Genomic DNA, 21,815 nt, shown 5'->3' with positions numbered 1-21,815 from the left:
GTGATCAGGGACCAGAGGCAGAAGCTGCTGGTCTGTGGACCACACTTTGAGAACCTGTTTCAGGGCCCGGCAGCGTGGCCTAGTGGCTAAAGTCCTCGCCTTGAATGCGCCGGGGTCCCATATAGGCGCCGGTTCTAATACCGGCAGCTCCACTTCCCATCCAGCTCCCTGCTTGGTCGCCTGGGAAAGCAGTCGAGGAAGGCCCAAAGCTTTGGGACCCTGCACCCGCGTGGGAAGTTCCACCGGTCGTTGCACTCACTTGGGGAGTGAATCACCGGATGGAAGATCTTCCTCTCTGTCTCTCCTCCTCTCTGTATATCTGACTTTGCAGTAAAAATAAATAAATCTTTTTTAAAAAGAGAGAGAGAACCTGTTTCAGAGCTTTGTGGAGTCTGTGACTCAGTCACTGGCTCCAGGAAGCCATCCTGGATTACCTCCCTTCCTGAATCACTGAAGTTTTTGGGATCTTGTTCACATATCCTAGAAGGTGGCATGGCCATTTGGCATGGGAATGCTGGTCTCCTGCGTCCAACCCCCTGGGAGGCAGCTGTGATGGCTCAACTGTTTGAGTGCTCTCTCTGTCTGTCTGTCTGTCTCTCCTCTCTCTCTCTCTCTCTCTCTCTCTCTCTCTCTCTCTCTCTCTCTCTCTCACACACACACACACACACACACACACACAGCGACTGGTTGCTGTGGGCACAGGCATTTGTGGAGGGAGCCAGCAAATAGGAGCTCTGTTTCTTCTCTGTCTCTATCACATGTGACAAGTTCCCAAGTGGTTGGCCAGGGCAGCCAGGAGTCCCCTCCCCATCCTTGCCCACAGCAATCACCCCAGATCATCCTTCAGGGACTTCCCCACTGTAGAGTCCCCAGATCACAGTTGAGCCCTGCTTCCCCCATGATTCCAGCTCAGATTAATAAGAGAACACTTCGAAAAAAAAAAAATCAGGAAGCACGAGGCTGAATCTACACAAGGGATATCCGGGTCACTTGGGAGGCAGCCAGCTTAGGGCCAGGAGGCAGTTTAGGGGCTACTTGGGCAAGAGAGAGGGTCTGTGAGGATTGGCCTCTTGCCCTGCCACTCACCGCTATTCCCACCCACTATTGAATAGGGGGCAGAGCTTCCAGATTTCAGGCTGCTGCCAGTCACTGGAAGGGGCGAGGGGGTTGCAGCTCATGCCTCTTGGCACTGGGAATGAGCTTGCAGCCCTGTGTCCAGACCTCTGTCCTCTCACCAGGGAGCCCACCACTGTTTCTGTCCACCCTCCCAATTCCCAGGTCAGAGGAGAATGCTCACTCACCAGGATGGAGAGGATCACAGGTCCTCGAATGATCCACCAGATGGACGCGTTGGCGTTGATGTCCCAGCACCTACAGAAGGAAGGGCAGCTAGGGACGGTCAGGAGCAGGGTGCTGGGCTGCCCAATCATGTCTCATTCCTGGAAGTGGGCCTAAGCACAGAAGCCCCCCAGTCTGTGTGGCCTGAGTCCTGGCAGCTATTGGAACCTGCCCGTCTGGGGCCACCAGGGAGTACCACCATGCCACTAGGCTAACAGGGCAGCCACCTGGCTCCACACACAAGCGCAGGAGCCCAGGAGCCAAAGACTCTGGGCCCCAAAGCCCGGGCTGTCAGGATTTGCCAGGAGCGTGACATCAGCTCAGCTGCCTCCAGAGGCCAGGGTATGCCACAGGGGAGTGAGGGGCCTGGGTGACAAACCTGTGACCCCTAGATGCAGTGGCCTGGCTGATTCTTGTCACAAGGGACAATAGAAAACATTAATAGAGTTCTCCAGTTTCTCTAGAGAGGTTAAAAAAAAAAATCTTGATTTCTTTTGTAAGAAGCAAATTCAGCGAGTTAATAATTTTTACTTTCGCCCTGACCTCTAAGCTGACTTTTTACTTCCTAAGGTTTGTTTATCTGCAACCAACTGCCATCTGAATACATCACAGAGAAAACTCTGGCACTCAACCATTCATTTTAGACTGCACCCCTTTGTGGTGTGACAATACCCAGAGCTATCTTACTCTTCCCACCAGAACAGAAATCAGCTCTTCACCCTTCGTATCCATTCTGTATACGCTGCCTGCCTGTTATTCACTCATGAGCTCAGTTATCAGATTGATTGACATGATACCAAGTTGCTTGGGTTCAAGCAATGCTTATTTTACCTAATAGCAGCCCCCAAAAGTAAGAATCATGATGCCATTTTCTTGGTGCATTACTGTAACTTCTCTGTTTTATTATTGTTAACCTTTGATGTCTAATTTAAATTGCATTTAACAGTGACTGTAGTGGGGCCCAGCAGCGTGGTCTGGCAGCTAAAGTCCTTGCCTTGAACGCCCTGGGATCCCATATGGGTGCCTGTTCTAATCCCGGCAGCTCCATTTCCCATCCAGCTCCCTGCTTGTGGCCTGGGGAAGCAGTTGAAGACAGCCCAATGCATTGGGACCCTGCACCCACGTGGGAGAACTGGAAGAGGTTCCTGGTTCCCGGCTTTGGATCGGCGCAGCACCGGCCCGTTGCAGCTCACTTGGGGAGTGAATCATGGGACGGAGGATCTTCCTCTCTGTCTCTCCTCCTCTCTGTATATCTGACTTTGTAATAAAATAAATAAATCTTTAAAAAAAAAAAAAGAGTGACTGTAGAGGAAAAAGCACAGCCTATGTAAGAGCTGAATTTTAAGCATTTCCCAAGGATCTTGGAACCTGTCCTCCACACCAAGAGAAGGAGTTGACTTGTATTTTGAAACAAGTTGGAGCTGACTTTGCACTATGACGTGTAGGCATTATCCTCCTGTACTCACTCTCCTGGCTCTGTCTTTTTGCCCTCAAGGAAATAATTTCCACTCATTCGTGCCATGACCCTTCTCCCTGGGCTGCTTCCAAGCCTGCGTTCTTTGTGCCTACTCCCAGAGTGGCCTCCCCGGGTCTCATTTGTTCTGAAAACAACACCAGAGGACCAGTTTGTGCCCATCACCTGCAGCTACTCAGCAGGGGGGAGGGACATCCCAGGTCTGGTGCCTCTTGGAGCTTCCCCTCCCAGCAATACCTGCCTGGGGTCTTGCAGCTGCTGACCTGAACACACAGCGCCGTCAAGGGGAAGCCTAAGACAGGGAGGTGCCGGTGTGGCTGAGGCTGCTGGGCCCTTCTGGAGACCCACACCCTAGGGAGCGGTGGGCATGACTCAGGGGAAGAGGCCTCTTCTGGGTCACACTGAGGAAGTCCCTCTGCTGTTTGAAACACTGGGGGATGTCAGTGCACTTGCTGCCTCTGCTCCAGCAGCTTACCCAGCATCTTCCAGAAAATGCCTGGCAACAGCCCACGAAGCCACAAAAACAGCTGGAGAACCTGAAGAGGAAGCATGGAAGAAGAGGCTGAAGACAAAAGACTCAATTTTCTTGTATTTTTTTTTTTTATTTTAAGATTTCTTTGTTTGAAAAACAGAGCTACAGAGAAAGGGGAGGGAAGCGGAAAGAGAGATCTTTCATCCACTGGTTAGCTCCCCAGATAGCCACAAAGGCTGAGATGGGGCCAGGCTGAAACCAGGAGCCAGGAGCTTCATCTGGTCTCCCCGACAAGTGGCAGGAGCTCAAGTACTTGAGTCATCCTTTGCCACCTACCCAAGTACACTAGCAGAGAACCAGATCAGAAGTGGTACAGCTGGGACTCAAACTGGCGCTTCTGTGTGATGCCAGTCACAGGCGATGGCTGCATGTAAACACCAGCTCCACCCAGGCCTCAGCTCTCAATATGTGGAAGAGCAACAGGGCAGCTGGTTATGCCAGCAGGTGCCAGCATGTGATCTCCATGGAGACCTCTTTGCCATCCTGGGCTAAAGCATCTCTCAGTACTTCAAGGGTGCCAGGGGTACCCGGGAACTAACAGAGGAGACAGAGGATGAGTGTGTTTGGAAGTCAGGATGGGACTGATGAGCTACCCTCAGAGCGAGCTGTGTATCTCTGAGTTCCAGTTCACAGAGAAGTGGGGCTCCAGCCCAGTGAGTATCAGGAAGGAGAAGATTCTGGGCTCATCACAGAAGTGATGTGATGGTCTCCACCTGTGATGGCCAGGACAGCAGCTACTGGCCACCTGTGGCTGCTGAATACACAACCTGTGGCTGTTTCCAGCTGATGTGTGCCTAATTGTAAGCTAGATGCTAGAACGAAGAAATGTAAAGTATGTCACCCGCATCCTTATATTGATCACACATTGAAAAAATACTATTTTGGATGTACGGAGCTACATAGCACCAAATGTTTCCCCACACATCTGGCCCCTAACTCTCCCCACCCCACCAGGCTCTCCTCTGAACAGCAGCAGACCTAGAGGGGTTGTGAATAACAAGGCTGGGGCAGAGGAGTGCCACTTGCAGTCCAGTGTGCCTAGAGGCACACACTCCTTCCACCCCAAATCTCCATCTGCTTTGATGTGATTCATTCCTAAATAGGAACAGACAGCCCAGGTCACCCACATCTGATTATATCATAGACTGAAACCAAAATAATTCAAGAAAAGGAACTCGCAGGACATGGACCATTTGGGGAGCAGAAGTAACTGGAACAAAACAGGGATTGTGGTCAGAGAGAAAAGAGGAAAGATTGCATCTGGGAGACATGAACTGGATGTTGTGAACAGGTAGCATTTGAAAAAGCAGAAAGTTGGTTTAGAAGAAGAGCATGTGAGCGCACTGCAAAATGTCCATGGAGAACATGAGCAAAAAGATAATGTTGCTTTGCTGCTAGAAAGTTTGGAGACCTAAGTGCAGCTTTATTCTATTAATGAATACTTTGTGTTTGAAGAGCCTTCCTGGGGTTAAACAGAAAAAAAACCAAATAACAACAACAAAAACAAGTTGAGACATGCATTTGGCATACATTAAGATGATGCTTGGGATGTCCTGATACCCATGTTGAAGTGCCTGGGTTTGAGTCCTGGCTCCTCTCACTATTCCAGGGTGCTAATGTGCACCCCAAGAGGCAGAGGGTAACAACGCAAATAGTTGGGTCCCTGCTACCCATGTAGGTTGTCTTGTAGGCTCTTGGTTTCAACCTGGCCCAGCCTGGCTGTTGCTGGCATCTGGGAGAGAGCCAGAAGATGGATGCTCTCTCTCTTCAAATAAAATGAAAATAAAATTTTAAAAAGAAACACTTTTTTTTTGAAGTTTAGTGGATAGAAGCAGGTATTGTGACATAACATTTAGGCTTCCCCTTGGGGCAAGCTGCATCCCACACTGGAATATCTGGTTCCAGTTCCAGCTGCTCCACTTGCAATCTAGTTTTCTGCCAATGCACATTCTGGGAGACAGGAGGTAACGGCTCAGGTACTGCAGACTTGGATGGAGTTCTGGGATCCTGGTTTTGGTATGGCCTAGCCCTCGGACTATTGACATCTGGAAAATGAACCAGCAGATGGAAGATCTCTCTTCTCTCTCTCTCTCCCTTTCAAATAAATACATGCATTAATAATAATTCAACAGATGGTCTGGGAAACAAAGACTTAGAATGTCTCAAAAAGCAGAACAAAGAAACCAGAGAAGAGGGGAATTAGACGAGAGGTTGATTCCAGGACGTACACTAGCTGATTAAAAAAAGGAAGTAAGACCCAGGTGGAAAGATATGGTCAAATATACAGTGTGAGAAAATTGTCTTCAGAAAATGAAGGATGCTTGTGTCCCTCTGAAAAGGCCAGAACATTCCTGCCAAATAGCGAAAAAAGACCTGCCCCAGAGCACTTCCCTGGGACAGTTCAAAAACAGAAAATCCTACACTAGAGAGAGAGAGAGAGAGACACAGAATTATAAAGGTTTGGGAAGCAAAATGGCATGGTGTTTTTCATAACACCAAATACTCAAACACACAGCTTTTAAAATGGGGGGATGGCTAATCAACCTGGGGTCCTATGTCCAGCAAAATGACGACTGGGTATAGAGTGTGGCGAAGACATTCTCAGCCATATCATGCAAAGCATGTCGTTTCCATGTACCATTTGTGAGACAGAAACCAAAGGATGTGCTTCAAAGCAATTAAAAGTGTGAACCACAGAGAGAGTGACAGGAAGTGAAGGCAATGACGTGTGGAAGGAGGGGAAGGCAATCGACAGGTCAAGGGGGCTGCGCGGGTCTGGAGAACTGCCAGCCCTCATCAGGCAGGAGGGCAAAGAGCTCTAGGAGGAACAGCGGCTGACATACTGGGTGGAACAGTGTTTCCCCAAATTCATGTCCACCCTGCCCTCGGAGGGGGGTCTTGTCCGGAAACGGGATCTTTATACGTTGCATGAGTTACGATGTGATCACACATAATGAGGATGTCCCCTACATCAACATGACGGCCAGCTTCATCAGCAGGTCATCCATCAGAGACACTCAGAGGAGACAAGAGGGCCAAGTCCATGTAAAGATGCTGGCAGAAACAGGAGGAAGGCATCCCTAGCCAAGGATACCGACGACAGCCAGCAGCCACCAGTGGCTCTCTCTTTGACTCTGCCTTTAAAATAAAATACAAATACATCTAAAGCTGCAAAGCAAAGGCTTGTAGAAGGTTTGAAATAATACAGAGCCTGCTTATGTGTGCCTGGGAAAGCAACAAGATTCGAAATTCTACATTCAGAGTAAATCGCAGAAGTAGGGTGGTGGGATGGGGCAGTAAACTTGAGTTCCCAGGACATGCTCAATCATGGGATTAAAGTAAAAGCAATTTTACTTTGCAAAATTTTGCATGTGTACAGGTAGGCACCTGTCTCTGGTGAATCCCGTGCAAACTGGGAAAGAATGTAGCTTTTGCATGAGAAAGGCAACACACAGACCTGGGGTGGGGGTGGCACTGGGCCTTCCCAGCCTCCTTCGGGTCCTGCAGAGACCTCCTTCGGGTCCTGCAGGCCAGGGGAGCAGGAGCCAGCTGCTGTTCTCTATGCTCAATCCCCAGCTCCCCCAACACAAGGTCTGGTCTATCTTAAGAGGACACTTCAAAAAGTGCATGCCAAATGGAATTAAAAACTAAGTTTGTTTGGATGCCAAAACGAAAGTCCATGCATGTGATATGTCTTTCATAAATTTCCTGCGAAGCACACACTAGAAAAAAGCCATGTGTGGATTCAAACTTTTTTTGCATCAAAATAAGCTTACCTTAAAATTCCATTTTCCCACAGTTTCTGAAGGGACCTCGTAAAAGATCAATAAATATTTGAGGTGGAAAGATTCTCATTATGTTATTTAAACCTCTTATTGATCTGTGATAGACAAATGTCACCATGATATTTTGTCTTCTCCTAAGCTACACAGACCAGTGATGGAGCTGGCCATCGTTACTACTATTATTATGATTATTTTCGTATTTTGCACTTATTGGGAGATAATCTCAATGCTTTTGTAATTCCTGAACAAAAGAAGTGTTCAAAAAAATTGAACAAATTACTGTCTTGATACCATGGATGGGAAACTGTCCAAGCTCATAAAGCTAATTCCTGATAAATCTGAAATTCAAAGCTCAATGAGTTGGCTCCAAATTGTATGCTTATTTAGTGGTCATGCATAAAGCAAGGACCTGGTCAGGCTTGCTGGGACTGCTGGCCTAGGCAGACCTGGGCACAGCCCTAGGAAACCCCGCTGGCAGAGGGTCATAGACTAATTAGGCTGAAAAAGTTCAGAAGTAGGAGAGCTCAGTGGGTTCTCCCAGCTCCAGCAACTTCCCTGCTGGTCCCACGGCAGGCAGAGCCCATGTACACAATGATTCAGACAAGCAGAAAAGGCAGCGGTAGGCATGCTTGGCAGGGATAATGCTTAATTAAAGGCACCAGGGAGAAATCAAATGAAGCTGATAGTCATCTCTGTAAGGCTGTGAGTCAGTCATAGGCTCAAATAAGCAATGGGTGGATGGATGGATGGATGGATGGATGGATGGATGGATGAATAAAAGAATGGGTGGGGGCCCGGTGGCGTGGCCTAGTGGCTAAAGTCCTCGCCTTGAAAGCCCCGGGATCCCATATGGGCGCCATTTCTAATCCCGGCAGCTCCACTTCCCATCCAGCTCCCTGCTTGTGGCCTGGGAAAGCAGGAGAGGACGGCCCAATGCATTGGGACTCTGCACCCACGTGGGAGACCTGGAAGAGGTTCCAGGTTCCTGGCTTCGGATTGGTGCACACCGGCCCATTGCGGCTCACTTGGGGAGTGAATCATGGGACAGAAGATCTTCCTCTCTGTCTCTCCTCCTCTCTGTATATCTGACTGTAATAAAATGAATAAATCTTTAAAAAAAAAAAAGAATGGGTGGATGCGTGGGTGAGTGAATGGGTAGGTGGCTAGTAAGAAGGATGGATATGTGGATGGATGAATGAGTGGATGCATGGATGAGTGGATAGATGGATGGATAAATGGATAGGTAGGTTACTGATTGAATAGATGGATGATTGGACAGAAGGACGGATGGATTGATAGAAGGTTGAGTGGATGAGTGGATGGGTGTTTGTTAATGGCAAAAATGAGGACTTTGGATTAAATTCTGGTCTTGTCTACAGTGTGACCTGAGCAGTGATATCACATCTCTGAGCCGAGGTCTCTGAGGAGCCTGTGGAGGTGATTGTGATGATGAAATGAGAGCTGTAAGGTGCTGTACCCCTTCTCTGGCACAAAGCAAGTGCTTTGGGAATGGGAGCTGTTGTCATCGTCACTGTCCAGAAAGGAAATAAGGGAGAGAGATCACAGGATTGCACTTGGTTATCTTGTTACCATGCCCCTCTTTTCTAGAACTTAGATTCTGAATGTCCATGGGGAAGCTATGTGGCTTGGCTAGCATACTCTATTCTTGCAGGTCTCTGTGACTGCTTCAAGAATGTATGAGGTTTGCATAGTCTGAACAGTAAGCCTCAGAAAATTTTCTGGGAACACTGTGACATGGTCTCTTTCCCTCACCAGAGCTGGTAGCAAGGAAGCTTGCATTCTAGAAGCTGCTGGGAATTAATTACATGGGAAGTACAAGCCCTGAAACTCAGTGATGTCATAAAAGGCCTAGGAAATTTCCTTGGTGTTGAAAGCCAGATTTCCTAATAACCAGTAGTCAAGAGCATTTGAACAGGTTGGAGAAAGGAAACTAGAAAGGCGACACAAGAATGGGCTCTAGGAAAGATGACCCAACAGGTGTTGGATGGTGTCACCTTGTAAAAGCCTTTGGAAACTCTGAAATTAGGGACACATCTTCGCTATTCTTTCACACTTGACAGGTAGATAAACTGAGACCAGCGGGTTAGACAACACGTATCCAAGATGATACCAGTTAGTTAGGTGCAGAGCCAGAACTGGAAGCCAAACCTTCTGCCTTGCTCACAAGGTACCTTCCCCAGCCCACCACCAAGAGTTCCCCCACCACTGTGGAAAGACGTACCCCATCCCAGGACCACAAATCCCTGAAGGCACTTTCTTTCTGAGGAGAAGGAGACGACAAGGAGAGTGTGGAGGTAGAGGCCTTCCACCAGCAGCCAGGCATAATTGGCCATGATGCAGTACTGGAAGAAGATCATGACGAGCTTACAGCCTACCTAGAGAGAAAAAGGAGATGCAGGTGAGCCCAGGCTCCATGGTTAGCAACAGAGGAGGCCATCACATGCCAGAAGTGGCAGGAGTCAGGCCATATAACAATCCTCAGGGTTCAAGGCCATCACTTTGGACCACACTATTGTCTACAGAGTGCAAAGCTACAGGTGCAGCGGCTCAGTCAAGATGACCAAGGAATCATGGCAGGAGTGAGGATGAAGTTCCAGGTCCAGAAGTGACTGTCATGCCCCATGGGAGAGATGCTCTTTCACTGTGCAACTGCTAGTCCATACCTCACTCTTCTAACAAGAGATCAGAGGCTGAGAGAGAAAGGAGGGGTTTATGCAACCTCCTGGCGGGGATGCCATCATGCTGGGCTTCCGCCAGGGATCCCTGGAGGAGGCAGCTCCATCGGTCTGGCTCTTGCACCTGCACCTGTGCCAAAGCTGGGTCTCCCTCGGCCCATCCTGAACTGTCCCTGGGGAGAGGACAGAGCCTGGGATGGCCATGGGGTGGCTGCAAGGGCAACTTCAAGGACAAGCCCAAGGAGGAGGAGCACTTGGTGCTGTGGCCAACAGTGGGTCCTGCCCCGTGGCCTTTGCAGGGATTCTGAGCCCTGGTGCATCCTGCTGGCCATTGCTGGACATATCCACTGCTGCTCAGTGATGGGCTGGCACCAGAGTTTAAGTTCACAATTTTTGATGCCAACTTCCTGTCTGATACTCTGGGGTCATCCCAGAGAGCTCCTGAAGGGGTCTGAATCCTACTGGAGGGACTCACATACCCATACACATTCCATACATCCATACACCCATACATATCACACACACATCACACATACATATACAGACAAATACACATACACAAAACCACACACACATATATACACATACATACACACATACACACCATGAACAAAGAGGCAGGCAGGCCAGCTGACCCAATCTCAATTTCCAGTATTTCTGCCATGTGGCCTCTGCTACAACAGACTGTAATAATAATAACAACAATAATAATATACAATTCCATCTCCATCCTCCTTTATGGTTAGGTGTGTTCACCCTACATAGCGCTAGCCAGTGAATTATGGCCAGATGTCCCTGGCGGGAGGCATTTGCAAAGTCTCCAAAATAGGGTGGGGAGGTAAGGTTTAACCTTTGATTCTCTTCACCTCTTGCTTGAAACCTAGGCACGAGACCCATGGGGATTGCAGTAGCCACATTGTAACCATGAAGTTTCAAGTTCAAAGTTAAAAACCTAGACTCCAGAGCAGAAAGAGGAAACGGGCTCGTCTTTACCCAGCGGCCTCTGTGTCACCTATAAACTGCTCAGGTGGGACTCAGCTCTGCCCCCTGTCCTGGTCCTGTCAGTGCAAGTAACTGGAGGACATTGCTCTGTGACCTGCAGGAAGGGAGAGACTCCTAAGTGACACAGCAAGAATGAAGAGCCGTCTGGAAGGACAAAGGGGGTCCCAGTAAACAAAGCACTGTGGTCTCACCATAAATATCCTGACACCTGCTCACCATTGCCTATCAACCCCAACCCTCCTCATACTTGGACCACTGTCTCCAGCCAGGCACTGGCAGGGAGAGGCATTGCCTTGCCCACTCCTAGACAGTGGGAGTTGAACAGGCTTCCTGCAGAACTGTGTTCATGTGTCCCCTTTTTAGCGCACTTGCTGCACCTCCCAGCACAAGCCTAACCCTCTGGCCCCCTACCCTGACAAGCATTAGGTGCAGCTTCAGCAGGGACTAGTAGAGGGAGGATAGGACAGCTGGGACACTCCTCTCTCTGAGGTCAAACAACCTGACCTGGCTGCACCCTCAGCCTCCCCCCACCCACTCATGAAAGCACGTTACCCTGTGGGCATCGCAGTACGTGACATCATCGGAGGAGAAGAGCACAGCATCCTTGATGAAGTTAGACAGGGCACGAAGGATGAAGGACACGAACAGGTGCATGTGAATGTAGGTACGGGTGCAGTGCAGCCTCCTGTAGGGAGAGGAAGTAGACCCATTAGGACCAGAGCCTGGAGGGGCTGGGATTTAGACAAGTCCACCCCACCTCAGCATGCTGGGCAAGGAAGCCAAGGCCATGGACACCCCCGCCTTGCTGTTAACAAGTACCAGCTGCTCTGTCTTACGTGGCAATTAAATCAAGACACTGGGTTTATTGGGACAGTACCTATTCTGTCCTTCCCTATCCCCATCTCCAGTTCCCAGAACTTTGTGGGGGGTGGGGCGGCGGGGAGGAACCAGAATGGGAGGGATGAGATGCTCAGAAAACACACAGGCCACAGAGACAAAGCAGCCCCCACCTGCCACCCAGGAGCCGTGCAACCTGGAACATTTCTGTGGGAGACAGAAATGTGGATGGGAAACCTCCCTGATGTAAAACTGTAACCAACCTAATTTGTGAGAAAACTCAGAGAATTCAGGGCAGAAGTTATGAAGCAGCTGGGAAACATGGGCTTAGGAACTCCCTTGTAGGAAGACAATTGATTAGGAGAGGACAATGGGGAACCTCACGGGTGTGAAACTGTAACCAGCTGTGAACCTGGGAGAAAGCTCCAGGAATTCAGGGCAAAGGTCCTGGGACAGGTGGAATGGAAGAGCATGGGCACAGGATCCCTAATCCTCAAGAGAGCTGCTGCTTCTCCCCTACGCTGTTAATCATTAGTAGTCTGCTAGAAGAACACATTGTCTATTAATGGACTCCCCTTGCATGTTAGCACATAGACCATATCCTGCTGCAGAGCCTCCTTCCTTATGCTTACATGATCTTCAGTCTTTTAAAACAGTCTTTTGCTGTTAGTAAGCTTCAGGTATTGACTATCAGTCAGTGGTCCATATGTGTGATTACTGGCCCCATGCACAAAGTCCACTTGCTGCTGGACAGTGAAAACATTTCCACCTCCCCAAGCCTTTGCTTCCTCATCTATTTCTTCCAGCACCAGCCTTTCTATTGAAGGACCTGGGCCAGCTCTGGGTGGGAATAGCTCTGTCTCTTCACCCTTCTGATAGTCCTGGCCAATCATTAGTTCTCCATCCCCAGCTGGCTGCCCTTAGGATATGGGGGTCACACTGCCTTTCTCCTGGCATCATGCAGCAAGTTCTCAGCAATGCTTAACTGTGAATAAATGTAAGCTTTGCATTGAGAGGTGACAAGCTATCCTGTCCAGACCTGCCCCTCTCTGTCCCCATGTTTGGGGAAGGTAGGGGACGGAGAGCTAATAGTGAGTTCTCACCGGAAAGCACAGAGGATGGCCAGGGCGATCAGGAGCATCACCAGGGAGGAGCTGTAGCCCACGGTGTACATGACCTTCAACTTCAGCAGGTAGGCATGCTGGAGAAAGAACCACATGTCAGCCCCACCTGCCCACCTGGCAGGCAAGCTCTATCCTCAGCTTCAGGCAACTTGGACCTCCCTCCCCACTGCCCAACCCTAACTGCTATTCTGTTCCTCCCCCGAGGACACCAGTTCACAGACTCAGAACACGGTGGCAGCGTGGCTTTGGACAGCTTCATGGGGGCTCCTCTGATGCTACTCTAAACCGCCCCCTCCTGAACAGAGTCATGGCCTCTCTGAACTCCTATTTATTATTATTAGTAGTAGTATTAGTATTAGTATTAGTATTAGTATTGATGGCATTTACATAGTTGACCAGGGTGGGAAGGACCAAGAGTTAGGGGAAAGTGGGTGAGACCACTGTTTCCAAAATTTCATTTTCTTGCTCCTGTATCTGGGGGAGAGTGGGGAGACAAGTGGAGAAGCCACACTCCGCCATCCAACTGCTCCAGCACCTGGGGATGAAGAACCTGGCATCAACCCAGGGTCTGCGGTGTGGACCATGCTCTGAGGGATCTGCTTAAATGGTTTTGATGGCTGGACTCCAGTCCTTTTTTTTTTTTTTTTCTTTTAAGATGTATTTATTTTTATTGGAAAGTCAGATAGACAAAGAGGAGAGAGAGAGGAGTTGTTCCATCCATTCATTTACTCCCCAAGTGGCCACAATGACTGGAGCTGAGCAGATCTGAAGCCAGAAGCTTCTTTCAGGTCTTCCACACGCGTGCAGAATCCCAAGGCTTTCCCAGGCCACAAGCAGGGAGCTGGATGAGAAGCAGGACCACCAGGAAATGAACTGACACTCATACTGGATCCTGGTGTGTGCTAGCCGAGGACTTTAGCCATTAGGCTACCATGCCAGGCCCTGAACTCCAATTTCAACTTGGTTACATTTAAGGACAAAGTGCTCACTGCCTTTTCAATACTTATTATTTATTTATTTGAAAGGCAGGCAGACAGACAGAGGCCAACATCAATCTTGCATCTGCTGGTTCACTCCCCAAATGCATGTAACAGACCCTATGGAATCAAGCTGAAGCCAGAAGTCAGGAACTCAACCCAGGTCTCCCACAAGATTGGCAGGGACCCAAGTACTTGAGCCACCCCCTGCTGCCTAGCAAGGCTGGAATGAGACGCAGAGCCAAGACTTGAACCTGGCACTGTGATACAGGGATGTCCCAGTAGCATGTTTAGCTGTTACGCCCACCGCTATTGTCTCACCTTTGATTGTAAGCGATAAAGTTGTCCCAGGATAGTGGGGAAAAACTAAAACATGACATGTACAAATCAAAGCCTTGCTTTTGGATTTGGATTTGGTTCTTAGAAAGAACCCAGGACATGAGGATGACAACGTTAGCACTAGATCATTTTTTTTTGAACCAGCCAAATCAACATATTGGACAGTAATAATACGCCATTTAGGTAAGGATATAGTAGGAGTGAAAATTGTTTCAATCCTTGTGGATGGTAATGAGGACACATGTGTCATGAACCTGTGACACATGCATTTCTTTTGTCCTGACTTTTACTCCAGGAATGCATTCCAAAGCACGGTTCTCCGCATCCACCGGTCGTACAGTACAACTCAATCAACCAACTGTGAGTGCAGAGACCTGCACCTGAGCTGAACACATACAGACTTCTTCTTGTCTTTATTCATTATTATTTATTTTTCTTAATGATTTCTTTCTTTGAAAGATGGAGTTACGGAGTGAGGGGAGACAGAGAGAGATCCTTCATCCACTGCTTCCCTAAACAACCCCCTGTAAGGAGATAGGTCGGCTGTTAGTTGAGGTTAATTTTGGACTATGGATTTATGAATAGACTCACTGCTTCTTTCAACATTTTTTCTTCTTAAAATTTATTTTATTTTTATTAGAAAGGCAGAATCACAGAAGAAAAGAGAGAGAGAGAACGAGAGAGAAAGAGATCTTCATCCACGGCTTCATTTTCTTAGTGGCCTCAATGGCCAGAGCTGGGTCAGTCCAAAGCCAGGAGCCAGGAGCTTCTTCCAGGTCTCCCATGTGGGTGCATAGGCCCAAGCACTTGAGCCATCCTCTGCTGCTTTCCCAGGCCACAAGAAGGGATCTGGATGGGAAGTGGAGCAGTCTGGACATGAACCAACACCCTTTTGGGACGCTACTGCTACAGCAGTAGGCTTAGCCAGTGCTGGCCTCTCTTCTGTGTTTTTTGGACATTAAGTTTTTCCACAGTAAGTTCTATTTGATAACCCCAAAGATTAAGATCTTATTTTTGCCCTGATCTGTGGTAACTAATATATAGAATATCAAAAATCAGGTATGTGGGTGAAATTGACATTTAAGATCTAATTTGTTTTAGCCTTTGCCTATACTTGTGAGAAGAGCAGTTTTCCTGCTTGTTACTTGTTGAATTCTTTATTTAGTAGAGGTTTGAGCTTGTAAAGTAAGTTGAAAGTATGTCACAGCAATTAAAAGAAAGAAGAGAGAGGGTGGGAGGGTGGGAGGGAAGGTAGGAGACTAGAGCAGAAACTATATATGAAATGCATCATTTGTTCCATTTATATAAAGTTCAGAAAGACTTTCAAATCAGGAATAAAAATGATTGAATTAAAAGGCTGACATAAAGGTCACCTAGCTGCCAGTTGCTCCCATGAAAATGACCTTGAGGGTGGAATGACCCTCCCAGCTGCATAGCGTCATGTAGTGCGCTGGAGAGAAAGAACTTGGGTTCAGGGCCTGCAGCCCTTCCTCACTCACTGCTTGTGTGACTTTGGGCAGAGAACTTGAGTTCTTGATCCTCACTGTACTTGCCAAATGGGGGTGATGATTTTTATGTTACAGGCTTTTTGGACAAGCTAGGAAGGTCTCAGAGCAGCCAGGCAATGCCTGGCACTAAGAAGACAGTGTATGGTCATGTTTCCCCTCCAATTCTCCATGAGATGGTCTGAAATGCAAGGTAAGAGGCAGCCATTAACAACTTGAGGCATATGGGTTAAGTCAATACGGCACTGATTTAAGTCCCAGCTGCTCCACTTCCAACCCAGTTCCCTGCTAATGCACCTGAGAAAGCAGTGGAAGACGGCCCAAGTCTTCTTTGGATCCCTGACATCCAAGTGGAAACCCGGAAGGAATTCTGGGCTCCTGAGCCTAGCCCAGGCCATGTCACAGTTGCCATTTGGAGAGTGAATCAGCAAATGAAAGATCTCCTCCTTGTGCCCCTCTTACTTGGCCTTTCAAACTAAAGCTCTTTAAAAATAAAAATAATAATAATAAAAAAGAAACAAAAGCAAAAAGAAACACAGGAGGCCTATTGTCAAGGGTGTGGATGGGCTCCACTGGCATTTGACCATGTTGTAATGCTGGAGGTGTGTGTCCAGGTCTAGGTATGCTCTGTTAAGAGAGAGGCACATTTACGGAGGAAGGTGACTGTGCCGGCTGGAGAGCTCTGGAGAGGAACAGAACCAAACTAGCCAATCCTGGGGAAAAAGTACTAAGATAATGCACACAGAGAAGGGCTAGACCTCAGCGGGAGGAAGTTACCAGAAGGACATAGGTACTGGTCCCGGCTGCTCCACTTCCAATCCAGTTCCCTGCTGATGCGCCTGGGAAAGCAGTAGGAGGTGGCCCAACTGCTTGGGCTCCTGTACCCACGTGGGAGACCTGGATAGAGTTCCCAGTTTCTGATTCTGGCTTGGCTGCGACTTGGTCATGTGGCTATTTAGGGAATGAACCAACAGATGAAAACTTTCTGTCTCCCTCTCAGCCAACTTGCCTTTCAAATAAAAATAAATAATCACTACAAAGGGAAACCATGAATGTGTCTGTGCACAGCTTCGAACTATTTAAAAATAAAATGAAACCTCTAGATGACTTATAATATCCCATGCAGTGCGCATGCTATGCAAATAATTGCTATATTATAGGGGGAAGAGTGACAAGAAAATAAATTTCCAGGGACCAGCATGGTGACACAGTAGACTAAGGTTCCTCTTGTGGCAATCGCTTCCCATATAGACACCTGCTCATGTCCCTCCCGGCTGCTCCACTTCTAAGCCAGCTCCTTGTTAATGTGTCTGGGAATGCAGAGGAGGATGGACCAAGTGCTTGGGTTCCTGCACCCATGTGGGAGACCCAGAGGAAGCTCCTGGCTCCTGGCTTCAAATTGGCTCAGCTCTGGTCATTCTCCCAATTTGGGGAGTGAACTACCAGATGAAAACATACGCTCTCTCTGTCTCTCCTCTTCCTCTGTAACTCTGCCTTCCAGAGGCCCCAGGTGCTGTTCTTCCCAGATGATGAGCTAATGATTCTCATTTTGTGGTTTTTAGGGATAGAAACTACAAGCACTAGAGTTGTTTGAGTCTTCAAAAATTCTCTCTCTCTTTTCTTAATTTCAAAGGCAGAAAGACAAAAGCAAAGAGCTCCCCGTCCTCTGCTTCATCCCCCCAGGTGACTGCCGCGGCTGAGCCTGGGCCAGGCAGAAGGGTCCCGTTCAGGGTCTCTCACGTGGGTGGCAGGGACAGAAGGACTTAGGACATCACCTGCTGCATCCCAGGTGCACACTGGCAGGAAGGCAGAACTGGAAGCTGAGCGAAGACCTCAACCCAGAGACACTGATATGGCACTAGGGCATACCAAGTAGTGGGGCTTTTTCTTTCTTTCTTCTTTTTTCTTTCTTTTTTCTTTCTTTCTTTCTTTCTTTCTTTCTTTCTTTCTTTCTTTCTTTCTTTCTTTCTTTCTTGGTAAAGGAGTTGTTTATTTATTTATAAGTCAGAATTACAAAGAGCTGGAGAAAGAGCTCTTCCATCAATGATTCACTTCCTAGAGGACAACATCTGTCAAGACTAGGCCAGGATGAAGCCAGGAGTTTCTTCTGGCTCTCCCACATGGGTACAGGGGTCCAAACACTTGGGCCATATTCCTCCTTCTTTCCCAGGTAAATTAGCATGGAGCTGGACTGGAAATGGAACAGTCGGGACATGAACTGGTGCCCATATGAGATGCTGGAATTACAGATGGTGTCTTTAGCTGCTATGCTACAATACACCCTTCCCCTCCCCATAGAGTCTTAATCCAATGCCTGTTCCCTAAATAATTCTCAATAATGCAGAAGGGACCCCAAGGCCGACTGTTTTAGAATTCCTCTTCTAAACAATAACATACCTCCTTCCTCTGCCAATGGCTGGTACAGGAGTGGAAGTACGAAATGATTTAAGGACAGGCTTGCTCGGGTCTGGGAGGGTGGGGAAGCTTGCTTACTCTTAGAAAGAGAGTCCCAGGAAGCCAGGCAGTCCCTCTTACCTTAGGAAGGAGCCCCCAGGACAAGAGCAAGGGACACAGACACAAGCGGGACTTGAGCAATGGTGCAGGGTGGCTTTGCCCAAGAATCCTGCTGCCCATTCTCTGCTTTCCCAGTGCTGAGCCAACATTTGCTTTTTCAGCCATTTGTAAGCTTCTATTACATGCAGCCCAGAGTACCCTTTTGAGCCACTGTCCTGCAACTCTTGCTGGGAGTGTTCCTTCTTGAGTTTATGGATTGCACAATTGTCTCCTGCTATTGTATGTGTCCATGAGAGGAGCAATGGCTACCTGCAGAAGGAAGAGCCCATGACCCCACAAACCCTCTTAGCAATCCTGTGCAGCCCCTTTATTGATCATCTGGCGGTCTCATGTCCTCCAGCTGAGGGTCTCATGTCTTTTTTATAATTTATTTATTTTTATTGGAAAGGCAGATCTACAGAAAGATCTTCCATCTGCTGGTTCACTCTCCAAATGGCCACAATGATAGGAGCCAAACCTCTTTTAGGTGTCCCACTCAGGTACAGGGTCCCAAGGCCTTGAACCATCCTCTGCTGCTTTCTCAGGCCACAAGCAGGGAGCTGGATGGGAAGTGGAGCAGCCGGGACACGAACCAGCACAAGAAAGGCGAGGATTTAGGCACTGAACCGTCATGCCAGGCTCAACTTCATGTCTGTTCTCCACCTGGATGACCAGTCCTGGGGAGGAAGCAGGTGCATCCTTCACGTTGCTCCCCGCCTGCCCTCCTGCACAGAGAGCCAGACAGAATGAGAAAGAGGTCAGAGAAAGTCTTAAAGGAGGCGTGGCTCACGGTCCAACCACATCCTTTCTCCCCTAATTTAGCCTCTCCTGCTGGCTCTGTGCTTCTCTCACACAGCTCATCCTGTCTTCCGAGGGACACGCAAGCTTGTCAACCCTCACTTCCCCGGGGAGCACAGCTACAGGTACGGGTGGAAGGTGGGGAATACGCCACTTAACAGTATATATTAGGAACACGAGCTTGACCTACCCCTTGCCGTGGGGTGAGTGTTTGCAGCAGCAGTTAAGATGCCTGCAGTTAAGAGTGCCAGCTCTCCTCCCAACCTTAGCTTCCTGCTAGCGCACACCCCAAGAGGCAACAGCTGATGGCTCAAGGGCTGGGATCCCTGCCACCCACAGGAAGAGCTGGGTTGAGTTTGAGGTATCCGGCTTCAGCCTGGGCCCGCCTTGGCTGTTGCAAACATTTGAGGGATCAACCAGTAGATGGACACCCTCAGGGGGGAGAAGAAGTTCTGTCCACAGCTCACAGATAGGAGAGCACTCACTCCCTATGACTCAGAGCCAGGATACACCATTGAGAATAGGGTGTTTATCAAGCACTTACTATGGCCAGACACCATCTCAGTATGTCCTGCTATTAATCCATGTAGTTCTCTTGACAAGTCTAGGGGGCCCAAATGATTATTAGCCTCATTTCCCAGATGAAGAAACTGAGGCCAAGAATAACTAAGCCCTCCCCAGCCCCACCAAGGTCAAGGCTGGGACCCTCTCTGACGAGCTGGCTCTGCATGTGGAGTCACCATGTGGATCACAGAGCTGGATGGCAACATTGAGCATCTTGTGGACCAACATCATTTCGTTTAGTTGATAAAGCTGATGGAAAGGACTTCAAGTGAGCTGGGGAGGATGGGCAGAGCGCAACCCCCCAGGGCCTAGCCCCTGCCCAGACCAGCTCCACCATATCCTCTCAGGGCTCCGCACTCCAGGGTACTTGGGTGTAGAGTGGCCGGCTTACCCGTCTCTCATTGGAAGAGTCATTCACGCTTACCCCACAGGCCAGGTCCGGCCTGGGGAAGGTGTCCGACCAGCCATCCGGGGTGCAGTTTCGGAACAGGGAACCTGTGGGGCCAAGTTGTCTGACAGTGAGTAGTGGGGCCCGGCACTGAGGTGACATGCAGACGTGATGTCTCTAAACCGTATGGAGGGAAACTAAACCAATCCAATCCCTTCCTCCTAGTAACAGGCAGAATTCCCAGCCTGGATATTGGAAAACCCACAGAGGGAGTCTGAAATGGAACCTTCTGGGCAGTGCACCACATGAAAATGATGGAGATTTATTGGTCCTACAGCCACATGGATGAAACCATTGTTGGGAAACAGTAGCCTTGCTTTGGCGTTGGTCACTGCCCTGTGCTCTTCTGCATATGACGCTTTCACAACCCCGCCCATCCCTCACTGGCCCAGGACTCACCATCTCACACTGGCCCAGGACCCACCATCTCACACTGGCCCAGGACCCACCATCTCACACTGACCCAAGACCCACCATCCCTCACTGGCCCAAGATCCACCATCTCACATTGGCCCAGGACCCACCATCTCACACTGGCCCAAGACCCACCATCCCTCACTGGCCCAAGATCCATCATCTCACATTGGCCCAGGACCCACCATCTCACACTGACTCAGGACCCACCATCTCACACTGGCCTAGGACCCACCATCCCACACTGGCCTAGGACCGCCCATCCCTCACTGGCCCAGGACCCACCATCTCACACTGGCTAGCAGACTGAGTGGATTAAGGGTCCACAGAGGAGGGGAGGGCCTCCACAGCAGGTGCTCAAAGACCACCAGCACAGGCCTTTTCTGGCACTGGGAGGAGCTTCCCTCCCTAGGTTGGGTGACCCAGCCACATTCTGTCCTTGGTCTGCCTAAGGTGGCCGAGAATGAATTCCCTAGCTTCTGCTGGAATGGTTTGTCTGGGGTGGGAGGCAGCCCTGTCCAGGGCCTCCTGAACAGCCCCAGCTGGGCCTTGACCTGTTTCTGCCATGAATACCCTGGGCCACTGGGGGGCAGGGCTTTGGGTGGAACAAGTCCTGCTGGGTTATAGAAACACATAGGCTCTGCTGGCAGCAGCCAGGATGCTGGGTGCCCTCCTGTTGGCCCTCTCCCTGTGGGTCTGGGCAGGGCCCTGTGTCCTCAGGGTCCTTGGAGGCTCTGGAGGGCTGCAGCAGGGATCTTGAGCCAGCCAGGCCAGAGCTGCAAACTTGGTGCCCCTTGTGGGTGACAGAGCTGCCTGAATCCCATCTCCTTGCTTTCTGGGAATAGCAAGCCCAGTGTATGGGTAAGCAGCTCATGGGGCTCATCCAGGCTGTGACCAGCCCTCCCACATCCTGGGGGTCCTACAGGACCACCACCTTGTCCTTTCCACATTCCCAGACAGAAGTAGCAGTAGGTGGGGCTTGGAGTCGGGGTAGGAAGCAGTTGTTTTCTGGAACGAAATCTAGGGAATTAGGCAGGCAGATGGGTCAGAGTAGCCCAGTAGCCCAAGATTAGCTTGAAGGGACAGCAAGGCAAGTTAAGGGCACTCAGAAGCCACCAGAGGGCCCAGGAGCCCAGCAATAGCTCCCCTTCACCCTCAAGGCCTTGTCCTGGAATTAGGGTACCTGTGCTGGAACCCTGTGGGACACCGCCAAGGGCAGTGAGGGGCAGCAGCCCTACAACCCCACAGCGACACCTTGTGGCTATGGGCTGAAACTTCAACAGAGCTGTTTCAGCATTGTGGTTTCTGGACTTCTGGACTTCTGGAACTAACCACACATGCCAGCTAAACCGTGAGCAATTCAAGGGTGGGGCGTGCCTTTAGAGGGGGGACAGTAGTCTTCCCGCTGATGAGGAAGGCAGGGGTTCAA

General features: G+C 49.4%; 1 protein-coding gene across 1 annotated transcript in view; it reads right to left on the bottom strand.

Annotated features, from left to right (window-relative positions):
• Positions 1-21,815, bottom strand: part of SCTR (secretin receptor) — a 53,311-nt gene that overhangs the window by 7,684 nt on the left and 23,812 nt on the right. Inside the window, exons 4-9 of the mRNA XM_004589385.3 lie at positions 19,916-20,019; positions 12,768-12,865; positions 11,380-11,512; positions 9,372-9,525; positions 3,288-3,348; positions 1,302-1,371 (exon numbers count right to left, since the gene is read on the bottom strand). Coding sequence (XP_004589442.3) covers positions 1,302-1,371; positions 3,288-3,348; positions 9,372-9,525; positions 11,380-11,512; positions 12,768-12,865; positions 19,916-20,019 — 620 coding nt within the window. The remainder of the gene's footprint in view (positions 1-1,301; positions 1,372-3,287; positions 3,349-9,371; positions 9,526-11,379; positions 11,513-12,767; positions 12,866-19,915; positions 20,020-21,815) is intronic.

This window comes from Ochotona princeps, chromosome 5, assembly GCF_030435755.1.
Source record: "Ochotona princeps isolate mOchPri1 chromosome 5, mOchPri1.hap1, whole genome shotgun sequence".
NCBI classification, from domain to species: domain Eukaryota; kingdom Metazoa; phylum Chordata; class Mammalia; order Lagomorpha; family Ochotonidae; genus Ochotona; species Ochotona princeps.
This window is presented reverse-complemented; position numbering and strand designations above follow the sequence as displayed.